The sequence below is a fragment of the Ovis canadensis genome, chromosome 11, assembly GCF_042477335.2.
Source record: "Ovis canadensis isolate MfBH-ARS-UI-01 breed Bighorn chromosome 11, ARS-UI_OviCan_v2, whole genome shotgun sequence".
Classification (NCBI taxonomy): Eukaryota; Metazoa; Chordata; class Mammalia; order Artiodactyla; family Bovidae; genus Ovis; species Ovis canadensis.
The window spans coordinates 37,802,430-37,824,288 of NC_091255.1; the positions used below are offsets into that span (position 1 = coordinate 37,802,430).

The 21,859-nt window shown below is 49.5% G+C and overlaps 1 protein-coding gene across 1 annotated transcript in view; it reads right to left on the reverse strand.

The window, feature by feature from the left end:
- Positions 1–446: 446 nt before the first annotated feature.
- Positions 447–21,859, reverse strand: part of MYH13 (myosin heavy chain 13) — a 47,782-nt gene continuing 26,369 nt past the window's right edge. Inside the window, exons 20-38 of the mRNA XM_069542906.2 lie at positions 21,573–21,828; positions 19,631–19,873; positions 17,699–17,875; positions 16,359–16,504; positions 16,164–16,254; positions 14,255–14,644; positions 13,343–13,469; positions 13,138–13,256; positions 10,897–11,093; positions 10,349–10,532; positions 9,800–9,965; positions 9,184–9,308; positions 8,074–8,382; positions 7,789–7,992; positions 5,670–5,795; positions 5,241–5,411; positions 2,429–2,533; positions 2,236–2,331; positions 447–614 (exon numbers count right to left, since the gene is read on the reverse strand). Coding sequence (XP_069399007.2) covers positions 447–614; positions 2,236–2,331; positions 2,429–2,533; positions 5,241–5,411; positions 5,670–5,795; positions 7,789–7,992; positions 8,074–8,382; positions 9,184–9,308; positions 9,800–9,965; positions 10,349–10,532; positions 10,897–11,093; positions 13,138–13,256; positions 13,343–13,469; positions 14,255–14,644; positions 16,164–16,254; positions 16,359–16,504; positions 17,699–17,875; positions 19,631–19,873; positions 21,573–21,828 — 3,400 coding nt within the window. The remainder of the gene's footprint in view (positions 615–2,235; positions 2,332–2,428; positions 2,534–5,240; positions 5,412–5,669; positions 5,796–7,788; positions 7,993–8,073; positions 8,383–9,183; positions 9,309–9,799; positions 9,966–10,348; positions 10,533–10,896; positions 11,094–13,137; positions 13,257–13,342; positions 13,470–14,254; positions 14,645–16,163; positions 16,255–16,358; positions 16,505–17,698; positions 17,876–19,630; positions 19,874–21,572; positions 21,829–21,859) is intronic.

Genomic DNA, 21,859 nt, shown 5'->3' on the forward strand with positions numbered 1-21,859 from the left:
TGGCAACAGGCATCGGGAGGGGCTCATTCTTCCATCTTCTGGGGGAGAAAAAGAGTCGTACACAGGAAATGAGTCAGAAAATGAGTCAAAGCAAAGGTGAGGCCAGGCCTCGTGTTCAAGTGGGGCAACTGGGGAGGCTGGAGTCTCAGGAAAACATTAAGACGTGGCTTTGTCTGCGTTTGTACATTGTAAAAGCAGACCAGTTGAGCCCCTGGAGATGGGGCGAATCCCCCCCAAAGCAGGGGGTTCTTGGGCACCGCCATTTGCAACAGGAGGGAGGGGCAGGGATAGTAGGGCATCTGGCTCCTGGCCCCTCACTGCTCCTGTGAGCCTGGAACCCCGGGGACCTGGCTAAAGCAGTACATCAGTGAAGGCACGGCCGGCAGCCAGGCAGGGACACTGGCAAGCACCCTCTGAGCTCTGCAGCTGCTGCCTGGTCCTGAGTCTCAGGGTGTCTGGAGCGGGGAGTCTGCTCTCACCTGGGCTCCCACATCTCGGCTCTTGGCCCGCAGCTTGTTGACCTGGGACTCAGCGATGTCGGCGCGTTCCTCGGCCTCCTCCAGCTCATGCTGGACCCTCCGGCACCTGGACAGCTGCGTGTTGGCCTGCTCCTCCTGAAGGGAAGGCCGAGGGGGCAGGAGGCTGAGGAAGGCCCTCCCTCTGGCTCTGAGGCCCTGGGTCCCTGACAGCCTCTGTGGGAACGGGGGTACCAGGAGAGCTTGGGCCCCAAGTCCCTGAGGTCAGAGGAGGGAGAGCTGAGCTCTCCAGCAGTGAGGACGATGCCCACGGCTCCTGACCTTGTGTACCGCCCAGTCACCTGGGAGGTCCGCTGCCCCCAGGATAGGGCTTCCTGGGCTTCCCCAGTGGATCAGATGATAAAGAATCCACCTGCAATGCAGGAGATCCAGGCTCAGTCTCTGGGTGGGGAAGATCCCCTGGAGAAGGGAAAGGCAACCCACTCCAGTATTGTTGTCTGGAGAATCCCATGGACAGAGGAGTGGGCTACAGTCCATGGGGTTGCAAAGAGTTGGGCATGAGAGAGTGATTAACACGTCACTTTTCCCCTAGGATGCCTGTCTGTTCCCCTGTGCCCCTCCTGTATGCCATCCCCACCCCTCAGAGCTCTTTAGAGGAGACCAAGTCTTCCAAGGCACATGGAGGTGTCAGAGACCCACGGTCCACAGCCCCCTGCCCCGTGCCTGCTCCTGCCCTGTGCCTGCTTCCAATGCCGGCTGCCCGTGGCCAGGCTGGGTCTGGTTGAGGACCATCCAAGGGTTTCTGATGAAGGTGGGCCTGCTGGGCCCTGGCCAGTCCTGTTGCAGCTGTGGTAATCCTCCCCCTATTTAACCAGTCCAGACCTGCTTCCCAGAGGTCAGGACGGAAGCCCCAGTCTCTTGAGCAGGGAAGACAAAGGGCAGGGAGAGAAGCCTCATCTTCAGTCATTTATCTGGAGCAGGCTCCCCCAGATTTTGTCTCAGGATGCAAGTCCTGTGAGATGCTCTGTTTACTAAAAAGAGATGCCATGTTCCATCAAGGGTGAGAAATGCTACAATTCAGAACACCTCTTCCACTATGAGGTCCATCTGCAAAATTTGAGAAACCCTTGAAGTAAAGCAACCCTCCAACTTTGTGGAACCCAGAGTTTTTCCTAAAGGATTTCTCATCTATCAAAGAGAAAGACCCCACCCTTCTCCTCCCCGCCACCCCAGCTTTCTGCTATTAAAGTCCTTCAGACCTTGGGTCCTCAGAGGGTATTTGGGAAGTGCTCATTTCAGCCCAAACCATTTCCTCCCTGTTGATTCCACTGTTTGCTCAAGGGTAGGTCTGAAAGTATGAACTGGGGAGTGGGAGTTAGGGAGGCCGAGGAAGGATGGAGGTGGTGGGGGCCAGGGCCAGGGCTAAGATGGGATGACATGAATTAAGACCAGGTATTTGAGGTCAGCTCACAGGGGCAGGGAGTTCTGAGTGAGTCAGGGGCAGTGCAATGAGTCAGGGTGGGTGGGATAAAGCCAGGTGGGTCGAGGCAGAGTGGAGGGATGGAGGGGTATGGGCCAGGACTGGTGGGGCCTGGGGGAGGGGGAGGAGACTAGGGAGAGGTGGAGGAGAATACGGGAGGGAGAGGAGATTAGGGGAGGGAGAGGGCAGGTGTCCTGAGCTTGTGTTTATAGCCTGCAAATGAAAACTCAGGCCTCAGCTGCCATGGACCCTATGAGACCGGATGGACCCCATACTCACAGCCTCCTCTGCCTGCCTCTTGTAAGCCTTCACTTTGGCCTGCAGCTTGTCCACCAAGTCCTGGAGCCTGAGGATGTTCTTGCGGTCCTCCTCTGCCTGCAAACACAAGGTCCATGCCAGACCCATTCTCCGCTGCTTCTGCAGGTGGGATCCAGGAGGTGCCCGTTGGGGTTTCAGGAGAGTTACTGCCTACCTGGTAAGTCATCTCCTTGACCTTTCGCTCGTATCTGTGGGCGCCCTTCAGAGCCTCGGCCCCCCTCTTCTGCTCAGCATCCAGCTCACTTTCTAACTCCCGTACCTGCACCCAGCAGAGAGCACAGGGGTCAGGCCACGTCTCCCGGGCTTTTCTCAACACTTGCGTGCTGGTTGTTTTTAGGGTGAACTCAAGATCCTCTAAGTTCATTTTTGCAAAGCCGTCTCCTCCTCAGGCTCAGAACACATTTTATTCTCAAGGCCGCTGCTAGTCCATGCTGTGCTTTTGTGCAAATGACAAGATGCCCTCTTTGGGCAGAAGCAGCCCCAGGTGCACGTGGCTTGGCTAGTGGACGGAGCCTTGCAAAAGATGCCCCTTCCTCAGGGGCCATGCAGCTGGGTGAGGGCTGTCGTGGGGGCCTGGATTCCTGATTGAGAAAGGCAGTTGCAGAGGTCACAGAGAGAAAGTGGGCCCGGGAGAACTGAAGGTGTGTTTAAGCCCCAGGTCCAGCTGATGAATCCAAAGGAAGTCAGTTGTCATCACTGAGTATGAGTTTTTGTTTATCTATTTATTTAAAAAATTTTTTTGTCTGCACTGCATGACCTGTGGGATCTTAGTTCCCTATCAAGGATTGAATGCATGCCCCTTACATCGGAAGTGTGGAGTCCTAACCACTGAACTACTAGGGAAAGTTTTGAATTTCTGTGTATTTAGAATAGCGATAATTCCTGTCAACCTATCTCGAATGTGGGGATCGAACAAGACAAAGTCTATCATTTGATGATATAGCGCTGCTGCTAAGTTGCTTCAGTCGTGTCTGACTCTGTGCGACCCCATAGATGGCAGCCCACCAGGCTCCGTCGTCCCTGGGATTCTTAAGGCAAGAACACTGGAGTGGGTTGCCATTTCCTTCTCCAGTGCATGAAAGTGAAAAGTGAAAGTGAAGTCACTCAGTCGTGTCCAACTCTTGGCGACCCCATGGACTGCAGCCTCCCGGGCTCCTCTGCCCATGAGATTACACAGGTATTATTGATTTCCTAGCTGTGTCTGCCTTTCCTGAAGCTGTGAGGGCGTAGGATAGCCACTGAGAGCGCAGGTCACCACTGTGGCCCAATTCCTCAATCCAGAGGGGGCCCCGTGGTGGTGGTGGCAGCCAGTCCTTGGGAATCCCAGTGGCCGCAGAGAGGGCAGCTTTGGGCCTGCAGGCTCCCTGAATCAACCTTGAAATCCACCAGTGGAACCGGCAATTCTGAACACTGGAGAAGAAAAGACCCGCCCCCTCTCCCCACCAGCCCCAGGAAGCTGTCTCCCATCAGGTTCTATGAAACATTTGCTTCCCTAGGAATTCCCTCTGGGCGGCTTTAAGCATTGGATTGGAGAACAGGCTAGGTGGCTTACCATGCCATGGGGGGCTGGTGGAGGGTTCCCTGCCAACTCAGAATCAAAGAACCAGGGAGGGTGGCATGGGATCTAATTCCTCCCGCCGGGGGAGGGAGGGGGGCGGTCCATGGGAAGGCCGACCCCAAGTTTGTTTTAATAGAAGAAGACTGGGAATAATTAAAAACAAGCATTTCAGAATTCTGGGGGGGAACTCTAACTTCCCTGGTGTTTACTTTTGATACTCGTGTGTCTGTGTCCTTGTAGTTTTTAGCTAAAAAGTGGCTTCACATTTAAACCGTACAGGTGTAGTGACCACATCTTTGGGAGGCTGGCATCAAGAATGCGTTTGGGTCTTTCCTGTGGGAGAAGTGGTTTTCTTCTCTTCGCCACCTCTTCATCCTGTCTGCCTCTTTCATGTCCCTTTTCTCAGGGACAACAGAGACAGTTTCACATCCTTCTCCAAGGCCTCCTCCAAACTGCCAACAGGTAATGCAGCCCGGTTTAAAAAGCAAATAAAAAGAACTATCCCAGGTCGAAAGGCAAAAGCAAAGGGTACAGGAAACAAAGGGAATCATCAGGAAAGAAACGGAAAACTACAAAATATGCTCCCAGACCAAGACAAAGCAATACTGTTCTGCGTGTGGATTGCAAGCTGCTGGAGAGTTAGCCTGGGGGAAGCACCAATTGCCCTGCATTTTGGATGGAGTGAGAAAGATACCAGAATTTCAAGATGTATTTGACAGTAGAAAATCGACATTAGGAAATCCAGGAAGGGAATGAGACCTGGGAACGGAAGCCAAAGCAGCAGATTTTACGTAGGATGGGCCGTTGTTTATAAAAGTGCTTCTTTTTGTTTAGTCACCAAATCATGTCCAACTCTTTGTGACCCCACGGACTGTAGTCTGCCAGGCTCCTCCGTCCGTGGCATTCTCCAGGCAAGAATACTAGAGTGTGTTGCCATTTCCTTCTCCAGGGGATCTTCCCAACCCAGGGATCTAACCTGAGTCTCCTGCACTGGCAGTTGGATTCTTTACCACTGAGCCACCAGAGAAGCCCCTTATCAAAGTGCAGCTTGATGAATCACACCCAAATGTGTAATCTTACGACTGCAAAGTATTTTCCCCACCCCCAGTTAATATAGATCTGAATCTAAATAGAGATAGAATGTGAGCATGTGGTGTGTCGTCACACTGCGGGTATTGAGGGACACCCTTTCTGAAGTGGCTCTGTATATGTCTTGGGGTGTAGGGCAGAGAGGGAGGAGCGGGAGGGACATCTGGCTTGCAGGGAGCTTCACACGCGGTCCTCAAACGGCACCTGCAGTTGACTCAGTGCCCACTTCCCTGCCATCGAAGTTTCGGGACTGTGGTTCTGCCAGAGGCAGCTGAACCTCTGTCACTCTGGGAATGAGAGTCCCCTCTGGCCCCCCTACCCGATTCTCCAGCTTCTGGATCTGCTTCTTCCCGCCCTTCAGGGCCAGCTGCTCAGCCTCATCCAGGCGGTGCTGCAGGTCCTTGACCGTCTGCTCCAGGTTCTTCTTCATCCGCTCCAGGTGGGCGCTGGTGTCCTGCTCCTTCTTCAGCTCCTCGGCCATCATGGCCGCCTGCGGTTCACAGGAAGCGTCTGTGGGCCACCCGCCCTCCTCCCCGGGCACATGGAGGATGCTGCGAGGCTGGTCCTCCCTCCCTCAGCTCCCCTCCCACTCGGCCTCTGCTGAGCCTCCCATCTCCTCCATCTCTCCAGGAAACCACCACTGAGTGACTGCAGGGCTCAGGAGAGGAGACCTACTCGCCAGGCCCTGGCTTAGAAGCCCCTTTCTTGTCTCCAGACCGCATCTCTGAGAGGAAAGAACGCAGCTCACGTCTGTGATGGCTTTCTTGGCCTTCTCCTCCGCATTTTTGGACTCCTGGAGAGAGTTCTCCACCTCTGCCTGGCATTGGGCTATGTCAGCTTCCAGTTTTTTCTTGGTATTTATCAGGCTCGTGTTCTACAAGAAAAATTAGATGCCAGAGGTTCAGGCTGCATATGGGCACTTACAGTGATTGGAAGGGAGAGAGTCAGGTGGGGAAGGAAGTCTGACGCTGAGGATGTTCCAGTTCTGCTTTTTCACGTGGGTGAAAAATATTAAAAAAGATTCTCATTCCTGATCAGACAGAAAGTCCCAAATCAGATTCAAGAATTGTAGGTAAAATAACAGAATAAACAATGAAGGTAGGTTTTCAAATATTTGAGGAAGGATAGATTATTTAATTAAAGGTGTTGGAACAAGGAAATGATTGATTTCACTATATGAAATGAAAAATAATTCTGATGATCCAAACATTATACATAGGGTTGTAAATGTGATGACAAATGAGAAAGCATTTGCAGTGTGCATTGCTGAAAAAATATTTCCTTCCTTAATATGTAAAAAAGGTAAACCATTAAGAAAAAAAGGGCAAAAGTACAAATAGCTAAGACACACCAGACGAAATACAAATAACCAATAAATATGACAAAATGTTCTACCTCATTAGTAATCAAAGAAATATGAAATTTTAAAGTGAGGCATTTTCAAGCGTAAATGTTAGTGAAGATTAAAACAAATCATTGCTAAGCACTCTCACATATTTTCCCAATGGGAATAAAAATTGGGACAACTTTGTTAAAGAGCAATTTATAGCATATAAATGCTTTTATTGTTTTGACCATGAAATTGGGCTTCCAGGAGTTTATTTACTTCTAGGAATATTAAGGAAATAGTAATCATGGGTGTATATGAAGAAGTTTGTCATAGCAATCTTCTAATCATAAACATTTTTATTGAGAGCAATCTAAAAATACCAACGCATAGAAGACTCATTATATAAAAGTGTCACAATACATAACTAAAATGGACCACTTTTCTGCCGTTAAAAAAACTGTATCATGGAAAATTATTTTAAAATATAGGAATGTGCTTATGACATTGTTAAATGAAAAAAAGTTGCAAAAAGACTGATGACATTTACTAAAAAAAATCATATTTATGTATAGAAACAAGAGTCTAGAATAAACGATCCCCAAATGCTAACAATATGGTTGGTAGTTTTCTGTTTTTTTGGCTTGTATTCTCTAGTTTTTAAAGCAAGGAATTTCTTTTGGAATTCCCTGATGGTCCAATGATTAGGGCTTTGAGCTTCCACTGCAGGGGGCAAGCGTTTGATCCCTGGTTGGGGTTTCTCTGGTGGCTTAACTGGTAAAGAATCTGCCTGCCACGTGTGAGACCTGGGTTCCATCCCTGGGTTGGGAAGATCCCCTGGAGAAGGGAACGGCTACCCACTCCAGTATTATGGCCTGGAGAATTCCATGGACTGCACAGTCCATTGGGTGGCAAAGAGTCAGGCACAACCGAATGACTTTCACTTTCACTTTCTTGGGGAACTAAGAACCCACATGCCATGTGGGATGGCCAAAAATACATAAATAAAACAAGGAATTTTGTAACTTTCTTAAAAATAATCATTTCAAAAGATGATCCTAATTATCTAAGTGTGTGTATGTGTTAGTTGCTTATTCTTGTCTGACTCTGCAATTCCATGAACTGTGCCCACCAGGCTCCTCTGTCCATTGACTTCTCCAGGCAAGAATACTGGAGTGGGTTGCCATTCTCTTCTCCGGGGGATCTTCCTGACCGAGGGATGGAACCCAGGTCTCCCGCATTGCAAGCAGATATTTTACTGTCTGAGCCACACGGAAGCCCTAATTATCTAAGCTTGCAGCTTAAATGTTACTGCATCTGTGCAGCCTTCTCCAGCCCCTTTATGCAATAATTCGTCCTTCTTTATCTTCGGATAAAAGAAAGCTCAGCCATCTTCCATCTAGAGGCAATGTTATCCCAAGAACTAAGCCAAATGAAAGTTGGTCTTGACCACTAGCCTGGGAGGAGTGGTGGAAACTCCATTCCACAGAGCCTGGATCCCCCCTAGGGTGGACCCCGAGTGCAGCAAGAACGGACCCACCTGGGAGTGAAGAAGCTGCACGCGGTCACTGGCGTCCAGCAGCTCCTGCTCCGACAGCTTGCGGGCCCGCCCTGCCTGCTCCAAGGCCACCTTCATCTCCTCCAGCTCCTCCTGCAAGAGGCCGTTCCTGCGCTCCACCATGGCCAGCTGTTCCTTGAGATCCTCGTTGCTCCTCAGGGCATCATCCAGGTGCAGCTGGGAGTCCTTCACAGGGAAGCCAGGGGTGAGACGGGAGCCCAGGGCAGGCTGAGGTCCTGCCAGTTCCCCCATGGGCCGCCCACTCACCTTGAGCTGGCCCTGGACTGAGCGCAGGTGTTTCTGGGTCTCAGCCATCTGGCGGTTGGAATGGCCCAGCTGAATCTCCATCTCATTGAGGTCTCCCTCCATCTTCTTCTTCAGCCTCAGAGCATCATTCCTGCTCCGGATCTCAGCATCCAGTACGCTCTGCGTGGCCTCTGCCGCCCGCTGACTGCTTCTTTTCAGCTGCTCGATTTCTTCGTCCTTCTCAGTGAGCCTGCGGTCGAGTTCAGATTTCACCTGGTTCAGCTCTAGCTGGACACGCAAAATCTTGCTCTCTTCATGCTCCAAGGAACCCTGATAAAAGCAAAGGAGAGACTGGGAGTGCTGGGGTAACCACCTTCTGGAATGAGGTTTTTCATCCCCATCGTGATAAAATGGGTGCTGTTACACTCGTTTTACAAATGACTAGAACAATGCTCAAAGAGGTCAAACGGTTCGCTCCCAAATTGTGACTAGTGCTGAAACTAGAACTGAAATTTTGTTATAAACAAACAGCCTTATGTCTTGAGGACAGAGCATGGCTTTGAATTAGTAAAAATTTGATTACTGTGTCTTTGTAAAAAAAAATAGTGACCATAAATCAGGAGCCTACCTCGTCTCTAAAAAGACAGAGAAAGAGAAATTGCTCTCCTGTTAACCCTGAGTCGTGGAAATTTCCCTGGAAACGTCTCAACCATCTGGTCCGCACTGGCCACCGTGGATGATTAAATCAGGACATTGCACTCTTTGGGCCACATGGAATTCCCAGTGGCCAAATATGACTGTGCATAGCTCTTTGCTGAAGCTAAGGCATTTGGACCTGGCTTTCAGGATGTTTGGTGATGGAGTTCTTGCTTTCTGAGATGTTGAGGACATAGACAGGTTTATTTATTCAATAGGGAAAATTTTATACAATGGACTGGAGGACTTGGAGGAGACGAAGCAGCAGGACACAGCTGCCCTCCCGACCCTCACTGTGGGGTGCGGGCAGCTGAATGTTCTTTCCAGCAAAACTTCCTGCCAGGTGGGCTCCTGGCAGGAAGGGCACCCAGGGAGCATGGTCTAGTTCCCCTTCCGCGGTGCTCTGTGCTTCTCCATCACATCCCAGGCACTTACCTCCACCTCTTCCAGGGCAACCTGGAGGTCTGACTTCTCTTGCTCCACCTGCTTCTTGGTCTTCTCCACTTCCTGAAGATTCTTGTTTGTTTCCACAATCTGCATGGTTAAGTCGGAAATCTCTTCTGCAAAGGACAGGCTTGATTTAGGCTATTTCCACAGGTTCTATTTGATCGATGGAGAGGACCAGGGAGGAATCATGGAGAGTGTGCATAGAATCACAGTCTCAGAAATAGAAGGGGCATTCGAGGGCACTGGGTCTGGTCTAATTTTGTAGATCAGGAGTCTGAGACCCTAAGGGATTTAGTGTCAGAACCGAGGACACAAAGCCACGCAGAGACAGAATCCACGGAAGACCTGTTCTCTAGTAGCGTAGGGAGCTTGGCAGCCCACAGGCCGTCTGTTCTTGAGAACGAGGCTTGGCTGCCACTATGCCTTCCATTGGTGGAGTTTGGGTCTTGGGGTCACTGAGTAGATGCAAGGATTTTGTGGGGCAGTGAGAAGGAGGCAGCTGTGGCTAAGTGGGGGAGAGGTGGCTGGAAGAGAAGGGGGGGACTGTCTGTGAGTTGGGGGAGAGAGCTGGGGGCTTCTTACCCCTGCAATGGGCAGTGCCCACCTTGCAGGTTTTTATTCTCCCGTCTCAGTGTCTCTAACTGATCCACCACCTCCTCGTAGGCATTGCGCATCTTGAAGACTTCAGTGCTATGAGACCTGGACTCTTTCTGAGCTGCTCCCAACTCAGCTTGACTCTCATCCAGTTTTTGTTTCCACTCTGAGAAGACCTAGGAGGTGACAGAGGGACCCGTGAGGAGCCGCGAAGGCCAGGAACGGAGTCATGGTAACAGAGAGTCACGCCAGCAATGCCAAAGTGGGACCCTCCCACCTTTAGAGACCAAAGAAACAGGGGGACTCCCCAAACTCAGGGGTTCCAAACCCTGATAGCTCTACAGAGATCTGCTGTATCCTGAAAGATATGGTGGTCTCAAAGTAATCTGAATTAACTTTGATGAAAAATAAAATTCCTTCCAGAGGGACTGTCACAAAAATCAAGAGACAGTGCAAAGCCCCAAAGTCTCCACTCCGGACTTGATGCTCTGTGCACCTCCCCCTACCCCAAAGGATGTATGCATTCACACATCTCTTGCATCGAGTGATGGGGAAGGACCTTATCGAAGTTCCTCTGCTTCTTGTCCAGGCAGGCGCAGGCAGCGTTGGCCCGCTCCAAATCCAGCATCAGATCATCCACCTCTCCCTGGAGTCTCTGCTTGGTTTTCTCCAAGGACGCGCACTTGGAGCTCACAGCCTCTGTGTTTTCCTCTGCTTCCTGGAGCCTCTGGGCCAGTTTCTTCCTAAGAGGATCAGACCTACTGTTGCTGGGAAAGGTGGACTCTTTCAGAAGTAACTGTCAGATCAGGAGGGAATGGAGCCATCTAAAAAGGACTGGAATTTGATAAGACCAAGGCCTTAGAGTTTGATGATTGGATAGGATCTAAGTATCACCTGAAGAATCCCAAAATGTTTGGTGGCAAAGCAGTCGCCTAGGAGTTGCCAAGGGGACCAGGGGGAATGGACAGGACCCAGGGGGAAGGGCATGGAGACCCAGTCTGTGTGCTTAGGAAAACTTGAAGGCCTAGGGAGGAAGACGGGGCCTGTCCCCTGCCTCTTCCTTGTGTCGTAAGGTCACCTCTCCTAGCGTGACCTGGGAGCCCCTACTTGGCCTCTTCCAGCTCCTCCGTGCGCTGGATGGCGTCCGTCTCGTACTTGGTCCTCCACTGGGCCACCTCGCTGTTGGCCTTGGACAGCGCCCTCTGCAGCTCAGCCTTGCCCTCCTGCTCCTCCTCGTACTGTTCCCGCAGCAGGTCGCAGTCGTGGCGGGCGGACTGCAGGGCGTGGGCCAGGGCGCTCTTGGCCTGCGGCATCACCGTGGTGACAAATTGCAAAACCGTTTGGTCATTTTCCAGGGTAAGAAATTTTGTTTCAACCAGTGTTTCCCAACTTGAGGCATTCACTTGCTGCCTTCACAAACTTAGCTGGAGCAGCATAGCTCCTGTTTTATTTACTTCACTTTTTAAAAAGTAGACTATTATATTTAAGTGGAAAATCATTAACACTTGCGGTAAACAGAAGGTAACCGAATAAGTGCAATGGAGGTAAGACAATGTTACCACCTTCTAGCTAAGTAATTTGCAGCTGTGACCCTGTGTCCTAGTCCTATTCTCTTGTGTTTTGATGAGGAGGATGCACCAGTGTTAGAGAGATGGTATTCAAATTGAGGGGCTTCCCTTGTAGTTCAGTGGTAAAGAACCCGCCTGCCAATGCAGGAGACTTGGGTTTGATCCCTGAGTTGGGAAGGTTCCCTGGAAGAGGAAATGGCAACCCCCTCCAGTATTCTTGCCTGGGAAATCCCATGGACTAAGCAGCCTGGTGGGGTCACATGAGGTCACAAAATAGTCAGACACGACTCAGTGACTAAACAACAACATTCAAATTGAGACCTTTTTCTTATTTAATCAGAATAATTGGAGGAGAATCAGAAAGGGATTAATCTTCTCACTACTTAAGGCAGTGTTTCGGGATACTGTGACCATGAAAACCCCAAACGTATATTCTGGTGTCATCAGGGGGCTGTGTCCCCATCCGGGAATTCTGACATGAGCTGTGCAGTTTCCACAGCTCTGCCACCGCTTCCCAAGCAGAAGGCGGACATGTCTGAGGCCTCCATCACTCACTTCTACCTGGTCGGGAGGACATTGGTGCTCTCATCATAACGGTCACAGACCACTTTCTGGTTGGCCCAGTGCAGTAACTCATGTATTTGCATCCTTTTAAAGGCACAGATTGGAGAAGGAAATGGCAAGCACTCCAGTATTCTTGCCAGGAGAACCCCATGGACAGTGGAGCCTGATGGACTACAGTCCTTGGGGTCTCAGAGAGTAAACACAACTTAGCAGCTGAACAATAACAACAAAGACACAAATAAACAACAAACTTTTCCCAGGAAGGAAAGCTTAGCTCCCTCTGTATCCTGCCAAAGGACAGCCTTGCTCCTGGAAGGGGCCTTCTCAGGCTCTGATTCTCTCCACTCCCTCTGCCCTGCAAGTCTCCCAGGAACCCCAACCATGTGCTAGAAAGATGGGAGACAAATACAGCACTTTTCTTGTGTTTTAGGAGAGGCAGGTGGAGTTTGCTGGAATTCCAGAAGAGCGCCCTGTAAGTTTTAGCTGGCACAGGGCAACCCCAGAACTACATATATGCAGTTTTGGGCACACCTGCTTTTCTGTTTTAGTTCTCGAACACACATCAACAACATTTACTAAGCACCTACTGTGCGCACTGTTCTACTGTGTGCTGTAACTACTCTTAACTACTACAGTGAGGAAAAATAATTCTTGCCCTCTAGGAGTTGACAGATTAGTTGGGGGATGTGAATGATAAATATCTTGATATTGACATCAAGCACATGATAATGGTGTTTGCATTTATGCAAATGTCCCAAGGGTGCCCCCAAACCACCCAGCCCTTTGGAGGATGGGGTTCTTAAATGTAGGTGTTGTAGCTGGTGATACACAAAAAGTGATGGAGGAGAGAGAGGAGGGCGTTTCAAGGGGGTGGAATGATTGCTGGGCAGAGTGGGAAGATGCACAGAGGCAGAGATGGCCCAGCTAGTACAGCGGTGGGGGAGGGGATGCCCCTGCCTGGGGAGGGGAGTTTATCAGCCCCTCCACTGGGGAACAGAGGGGCTCCGAGGATGGAGCACCCTGGTAGAATTTTCTAGCTCTGAAGAAGGAGAGCCAATGCCAAGGTTCTGGAACCTCCAAGAACTTGTTCCTGTCCTACTGCAAGGAAGAGAGGAGCAGCACCAGACTTCATGACTCAGCACTGCCCTCAACCAGCTCCACGGCTTCTCAGGTCCCACCTGACTCTACCTTTCTAGACGGAGGCACCCATCCTTACCTTGGTTTCTTCCTCCAGCTGCCTCTTAAGATCCTCCAGCTGCTGGGTGAGGACCTGCTTGCCTTTGGTTAGCTGCGAGATCAGAGCGGCCTTCTCTTCCACTTGGTGGCTCAGCTCCCCTGGCAAACAGACGTGGGCCCACGTCAGGGTTTGGACCACCCTCTTCCACAGCGCAGCGGGACCCCAGGGCCCTGCCCCTCCTCACCATTTTGGGTCTGCAGCCTTGCCTTCTGCATGTTCAGGTCATGGATTAACTGTGTCTGTTGGTCATCCTTGGCCTTGAGCTCATTAAACTGGTCTTCCACAGTCCGACACATCCTTTCCACATTACTCTTGGAAAAAAAAAAAAAGCCAACATAAATGGGAAAAATGGATCCTGGGTTCCCAGTATCAAATCATTTGATAGTTTAGCTTCAAAGTGGGGCTGCCACTTTGAAGAATCTGCCTTGCAATGGAGGGGACTCGGGTTTGATCCCTGGTCCAGGAACTAAGCTCTTACGTGCTGTGGAGGAATTGAATTAAACCCATGTACTGCAACTAGAGAGTCTGAGCATCACAACAAAAGACTTTGTGTGTCACAGCTAAGACTTGATACTGCCAAATAAATAATAAGCAAATAAATAAACGGGCTTCCCAGGTGGTGCTAGTAGTAAAAAAAAAAAACAAAAAACCCATCTACAGGAGATGTAAGAGACCTGGGTTCGATGCCTGGGCTGAGAAGATCCCATGCAGGAGGACATGGCAACACACTCCAGTATTCTTGCCTGGAGAATCCCATGGACAGAGGAGCCTGGCGGACTACAGTCCATAGGGTCACAAGAGTTAGATGCAACTGAAGTGACTTAGCAGGCATGTACACACAAAGAAAGAAAGAAAGAAAGAAAATGGGAGATGGAGTGGAAGCATTTGGGAAAGACTGGATGAATGATGAGATCTTGAGTTATAGCAGATCTTTGGATCAGGGCTCTGGTGACCTGAATGAATTTGGGGAGCCAGGAGCAGATGCAAGTGGAGAGAGTGTTCAGAACATGCAGTGAGTTGCAGGCGTGGAACTGTACCCGCTCACCCAGCAGGTGGATGCTGCCTCGCCTTTGCAGAGAGCAAAAGCATCAGGTACCTTTGACTTGGAGACAGTCTCGATGTTGCTGGCCATGTCGTCGATCTCCATCTTCAGCTCGCTCTTCTCCTTCTCCAGCTTCTGCTTGACCCTCTGCAGGTTGTCAATCTGCTCCCCCAGCTCAGCCACACTGTCCGCGTGCTTCTTCCTCAGTGTGGCCGCTGTGGCCTCGTGCTGCAGAGTGGCCTCCTCCAGGTCCCTGCGCAGTTTCTGGAACTCGGCCTCCCGCTTCTTGTTCATCTCGATCTGGACCGAAGTGGCCCCGCTGGCTGCTTCCAGCCGCTCGCTGATCTCCTCCAGTTCCCGGGAGAGGTCCGCGCGCTGCTTCTCAATCTTGCCTCTGAGCGTGTGTTCTGCTTCCACCTCCTCTTCCAGTTCTTCAGTGCGGGCCTGGAAGGGTCACTGGGTCAGCAAGGTCATGGAGGGTTGGGCAACAGCCCCACTTTGGGGAGGATATGGTGGGGACGATTGGGGGTGGGCTTCATAAGGTCAAGAATACATTATAACATTAAATCCTTGGAAGAAAACTTGGCCACAATCTAAGTGCCCATCAGTAGGGGAATGGTCAGATCAGCCCGTGGTCCAGGGGACCACAAAGTAGTAAGATGTCCACTCAGGTCTGCCATGGACAGCTCTGCAGGATGCATTGCTACATGAAGAGAGCAACTCGCATAATGATAGTCTCTATATAATATTTTGAGTGTGTATATATATATTTGGCCACGCTGCATGGCTTGGATAATCTTAGTTCCCTGACCAGGCATCACACATGGGCCCACAGCAGTAGAAGCACTGACTTCTAACCACTGGACTGCTAGGGAAGTCCCCATATACATATGTATTATGTAGAAGTTTATATATATACATATTTATTCAATATTCTTGTTCCTTTTAGGAAGATCTCCTGGAGGAGGGCATGGCAATCCATTGCAGATCCATTCCAGTATTCTGCCTGGAGAATCCCATGGGTATAGGAACCTGGCAGGCTACAGTCTATGTGGTTGCAAAGAGTCGACATGACTGAAGTGACTTAGCGTGTATGCATGCATCTCCTATATATATATTTTTGTGTCTATGTACATAGATCCATGTACACATCTCCTATATATTTTTGTGTCTATGTACATAGATCCATGTGTACAAAAGATCCAGAGGATGCTGTGGATTTCTGAGAAGGTGGAAGGACCCTGGACTTAGGGGTAGTGCTTAGAGCACCCTTATCAATAATATTTAGTTTATGCTGTTGCTGCTGCTGCTAAGTCGCTTCAGTCGTGTCCGACTCTGTGCAACCCCATAGACGGCAGCCCACCAGGCTCCTCAGTCCCTGGGATTCTACAGGCAAGAACACTGGAGTGGGTTGCTATTTCCTTCTCCAATGCATGAAAGTGAAAAGTGAAAGTGAAGTCGCCCAGTCTGACTCTTTACAACCCCCTGGACTGCAGCCTGCCAGGCTCCTCTGATCATGGGATTTTCAAGGCAAGAGTATTGGAGTGGGTTGCCACTATGGGTAATTTTAATTATCTTCAAGAAAATCTATTTATATGCAACTTAGACAATTTGAATATTAACTTCAAAAAAAGGGAAGGCGATTCTCTCAAGCTCCAACAGGACTAAGACAAAAAAGCAGCAAAAGAAACCTGGGGGTGAGACTTCCTTGGTGGTCCAATGGTTAAGAATGTGCCTTGCAATGCAGAGGACTCAGGTTCAATCCCTGGTCCTGGAACTAAGATCCCACATGCTGTGGGGCAACTAAGCCCACACGATGCAATGCAAGATTTCATTTGCTGCAACTAATACCCAGTGCAGCCAAATATATAAATATTTTAAAAAGAGAAACCTAGGGGAAAGAGCAAGGAGGGGTCCCTGATACAGGGATTTCCAGTTGGTGGGGAAGGTGTCCACACGTTACCTGCAGTTCTTTAATCTTCTTTTGTAACTGCAGACTGTGAACTTGTTCGTCTTCAATTTTGGTCTGTAGCTGACTGATTTCAAACTCCTTCCTGCAAATAGACACATATATATATTTAAAATACCTGAATTATGAGCCCTTCAAAGGCAGAAGTTAGCTTTCGGGCTCAAACACAGGTTAGCATGAAAGAGCTACTTCTTGAGTTTCTCCTCCACTTGCTGCTTGTCATTTTCTAGGTCCATGATCGACTCCTGGCACATCTTCAGGTCTCCTTCCAGCTTCCTCTTTGCTCGCTCCAGGTCAGCCCGCAGTTTCTTCTCCTGCTCTAAGCAGCCCTCCAGCTGGGAAGACACAGTGGGGCAGGGTTGAGATTTGCTGGGAACTGAGCTTGCCTCTTAGCCAAGGGCAGTGTCCCAGGGATCCCGCAGATGTGAGCCCTCACCTCTGCCCCGGGAGGGAGCATGGCCCCCTGCCTCCTCCCTCTTCTCTCCTCTGGCAAAGGCTGGATCCCTGCCGAGGCCTCCCAGTGCCTCTTTCAGCTGATGCCCGTTTGGCCTATCCCATGCCCCACGATGGAAACATGGTGCTGGGGGATGCATACTCTTACCCAGACAGAATGGGGCACCTGTGGGAGGGCACTGCCCCAGCTGTGCCTGGGAAGGTCTAGATTATATACTATCAACCTTCTCCCCTACCTGCACCATGCAGCTGTGGGGAGATTTAGGCAAAGAATGTGTGTGTATGGGGAGGGGAGGTGGGCAGTGAGGGAAAGGAGTTGTTGGGGAGAAGGACACCTGCTTTGGCCTCAGGACAACTGCGGCAATCTGGAAACATTCTAGCCACGATTGGGAGTGAAACCTTAAGCTTCAAACCTGGCTCTTATATCAAGAACAAAAGTGTAACATGATGCGGGGGTAGGGAGGGGATGGATGGTAATTTTTCAGGCCACCAAGGGAACTCATTTTTAACAAAGTTAGAACAGGATTGGAGCTGTTGGAACCCAAGGACCTACAAGTGGATGCTAATAATGGATGATAGTGATACTGCTGCTGATGGTGATGATGCTGGTGATGGCGGTGATGGTGATGGGATAATAGTGGTGATGATGGTGGTGATGGTGATGATGGTGGTGATGGTGGTAGTGATGACGATGGTGATGATGGTAGCACTGATGGTGGTGATGGTGGCTGGTGATGATGCTGGTGATGCTGAGGGTGAGGATGACAGTGATGATGATGGTGGTGGTGATATTTGCAGCTAACATTTTACTGAACATGCTCTGTGTGCTACGCTTTCCATGAAAACTCTTGCAGCTAAAGCTAATTAAATCCCCATTTCACAAGGTGGAAACTGGGGCTTCATGAGTTTAAGTGGCTCACTCAGCATTCCACATTTATTTGGAAGGGGCTGAGATCTGAACTCCAGAGGTTCTGACCCCAGAGTTGGAAGCCTCAACCCTGCATCCATGTAGACCTCATCTTGTCTTTGCTTCTGCAAGTCATCAATGTTAGGGCGTAGTAATGAAATCTCCTCACGTCATCTGTTTGCTGCTCCAGCTTGGTGTTTATTTTGATCAGACCATTGACTTTGTCTTCTTCAACCTGAAGATCATCCAGTGTTTGCTGGTGGGCTTCCTGCAGAGATTTCTTCTCTCTGGTCAGTTTGGAAATGTTTTCTTCAAGTGCTGTCATTTCTTCTGAAAGATTCTTTACCTAAGAGAGTATATCACTAGTTGAAACCAGTTCAAACAATTAAGAAGCTTCCAGCAAAGGCTACTGATTTTTTTACTTTGACTTTCTCTTTTTTGGTTACTACTTCTTTGCCTCTCCAGCAGGTGCCCATGCTGTTGGCTGCATCATCCTGAAATTGGCAGCCCCTGGTGTTTTTCAGTCCTCACTGGCCTATCACAGGGCCCTTTAGGATAATTTTTTTTTTAAAGAGGACATCATATGGTACACAGAAGGACATTATTCATGCAAATATACTGCCTCCAAAAAACAACATATCAGCCTGTACTCATCAGATTATATCCATGGGAATTTGTTTATTAGCTGGCCAGGGTTTACAATGAGGCAGGAAGGGGAAGAGGCATAGGCAGGAGGTGCTACGCAAGAAAACCCAGAACGGGGAGTCCCCTTTGTGAGGAAGCAGGGCAAGGGCACCAACCGTGGAGCTTTAAAGCATTAAATTGAGCTTTTCCCATGTGCAACACTCTTCCAGATCAGAAGTCGTTAATTCCTGACCTATGGGCCAAATCTGGCCACATAATAGTTTACAACTTTTGAATAAGTTGTAAACACTGGTGGAAAAAATGAGCTTTCACCTAAAATCTGGATGTCTGATTTCTCGAGGAAAATCAGAAGCTCTGGCCATGCAGCGTTCACATCCCCCCCAGAAACCATTGGCTGGCACTGGGCCCTGGATGCCGCCTGGGAGCAGGGGGCAACCATTGGCTGGCACTGGGCCCTGGATGCCGCCTGGGGGCAGGGGGCAACCATTGGCTGGCACTGGGCCCTGGATGCCGCCTGGGGGCAGGGGGCAACCATTGGCTGGCACGGGGCCCTGGATGCCACCTGGGGGCAGGGCAAGTGCTCTCCAGTTGGCCACAGTCCCCGCCCCTTCCCTGTCACCTCCCTATCGACACCCAGTTGCCCATTCGACGTTGCCTTGAGCCATCTCCACCTCCCTGGCAGCAAAGATGCTGTGAATCACGGACTGTATTTTCCATGCATTTTTGTCAAGTGTTATTTTGTGTGCATGTAATTTTAGTCTGCATAAATGGTTTCATGTTATATGTTTCATTTTCCTCCTTTGTCCCCACACTCAGCACTAGGCCTTTCACATCCATCTCGTTGTCCTGGTGGCTGTGTGTACAGCCTGTTGTGTGTCCACCACATTTCACCTCTCCATCCCCCCAGGTGGATCCTGATCCTGCCTCCAGCATCCATCCCCCGCACCACAAGAAATGCTGCCGTGAGCCTCCTCATACATGTCCCCTTATGGACCTGGCAGGAGAACTCCTTGGTCTGTATACCCAGAAGCAGAACCACTGGGTTGAAGGATGTGTGGATTCTTAACTTAGCTAAGAATTTCCAGATGGCTTTCCCATAGGCTGCGTTAGTCTACCTTTTACCAGTAATGCATGAAGGTCCCTGATCCTCTAACCTCCCTGCCAGCCCTTGGTGTGGTCCAGTTTTCTGCCTCCTTCACCACCTGCCTCCCCAATCATCTGCCTGGCTCTGTGGGCACGTTTCTTGGCTTCCCTGTGCCAAGGGCTTCTCCTGAAGGATCTCTTGCATTGTGGAGGAAGGGTTGGGGCTAGAAGCTTGTGGTGTGACCAGGCAGGTAGCAGGAGTGAGGGAAGAGCCCACAGGTTTAAGAACAGGGCAGAGGTGGTTCATTCCCCTCCCACTTCCGGGCAGTTCCTTCCCCACCTGTCTCCTGGGAGGAGGGGTGGGGATGCCCACCTTGTTCTCCGTGGCATGCTTCTCTTTCTCCACTTTGGTCAGGGTCAGCTCCAGGTCATCGATGTCTCTTTTGAGGGAGGAGCATTTGTCTTCCAGGTTCCTCTTCTTGGCAACCAGTTCAGAATTCATCTCCTCCTCCTCTTCCAGCCTCTCGTTCAGCTCCTTCACTTTGGCCTCCAGCTGAATCTTGCTTTTGATGAGTCCCTCACACCGCTCCTCGGCATCCATCAGGTTTTCTGTTTCCTAAAAACCAGACAGATCATTGTTTTTTCTAATTTATTTTTTGAAGGATAGTTGAGTTACAGTGTTGCGTTAGTTCTGCTGTGCAGCCAAGTGATTCATCTATGCACAGATTCACATTCTTTTCCATATTCTTTTCCGTTATAGTTTATCACAGGATGTTGAATACAGTTCCTTGTACTATACAATAGGACGGTGTTATTTACAGACTGTTGTCTTTTAATCAGCCTCTTGACCAACCCCAGAGGGAAGGGCTTTATCCTCCAAAAGCCCATTATCTGGACCCAAGTCAAGGAATGGATCATCGCCACACACACACACATACACATGCATATGTGCACATGTTGCCCACAGGTACACTCATGCATATCATCCAAATACTTTTTTTAGCCACTAATGGTGTCATCTACTTAATAGAAATTCTCAAGCAAAGGCACACGTAGCGTTCATAAAGCCTCTGCAAATTTGTCACATTTGGATGCCCGGCCATCTCCCTCTTCCTCCTGCACGAGTTGAAGATCAACTCATCCACTCTGTGCTTTCATACGCTAACTAATATTTCCCAAACTTGACCACCTTTTAAAACTCTCCATAGCAAAGTGCTTCTTATGACTCCTGAGGCCTGCTTCCTTAAGCCGCAGAAAAGAAAAACCCCAAATAGAAACAAGTGATTAAATATGTACATTCCCCAGAAGGCTCTACAATGAGTCTCTTGGAGTGACCACGATTAGCTGATTATGTTGTTAAATGTAAACAAATTATATCCTCTCGTACTTCTCAGTGTTGTGAGAACTGGACACGCATTTCAAGGTAATGGATGAAAAGAGTCTGGCAAGAATAGCCTTCTGTGTTTACTGAACATGTCCTGTGTTACATGCATGAACTCATCTGAGCCTCCCAGCTACCCTAAGAGGTGAGAGGCTATTGCTGTGCCCATTTCACAGCTGAGAAAACTAAGGCACAAAGAAGATAAGTCACCTGCCTGAGGTCACACAGCTGCCAAGTGGAGGATCTGGGATGCAAACCCAGATATCTGGTTCCAAAACTTGTTCTTGTGCTCACCGTGCTTGGGAAAGTGAAAGGGGAGGAGGAGGTGCTGTGCACTTAAGCAAAAGGTAAATGTATTGGGAGTTTATTAAAACGAGCAAACACTAAATGTCTTGACTCTGTGAAATGAGACCATTATGCTGCCAGAGTGTTATGGATTAGATATACAGCTTCATTTTCCCTATATCTTTGAAAATATGCATATCTTTAATTTTTAAATGTTTTTTATCTTTAAATTTTTTGGCTGAACCACTCAGCCTACAGGATCTTAGTTCCCTGACCAGGAATTGAACCTAGGCCACGGTAGTGAAAACCTGGGATCCTAACCACTAGGCCACCAGGGAACTGCCAGTGATTTAGTTACATGATTTTTAAAAAGACTTGGTACATCACTGACAGATTTTTTATTATGACAAACACATCCCCCTCATACCCACAGCAAAAATACATCTGACTCTGCTGTAGAACACAGGGAGAAATAAAGTAAGCAGAAATTCACTTTGCAGATGTATTTTGCGGTGTATTGAGTCCACAAGCCCGGGCTGGCCTCCTTATACTGGCAGGGTAGTGATGTAATACCCCACAAGCCCACTGGGTGGCACCACTATCTCTTGCATAAACTGACGGATCCTCCTGGCCTCGGGGAGATACTTACAGACTGGACCTGCAACTGGAGGTCATTCTTTTCCTGCAGCAGGGACACCATTTTCTCCTCCAGCTCCTTTCGGCGAGCCTCAGATCTGGCCAGTTCTTCCTTGGCTCTCTCAAAGTCTTCCTTCATGGTGGCTATCTCCTTCTCAGCCTCCGCACTCTTCAGCAGGGGCTTGATCTTGAAGAACAGGTTCATCCAGGGCCAGTGCTTGACGTTCATAAAAGATCGGATGTTGTACTGGATGCAGAAGATGGAATCCCTGTGTATTGTTAGGACTGGGGTTAATGGGC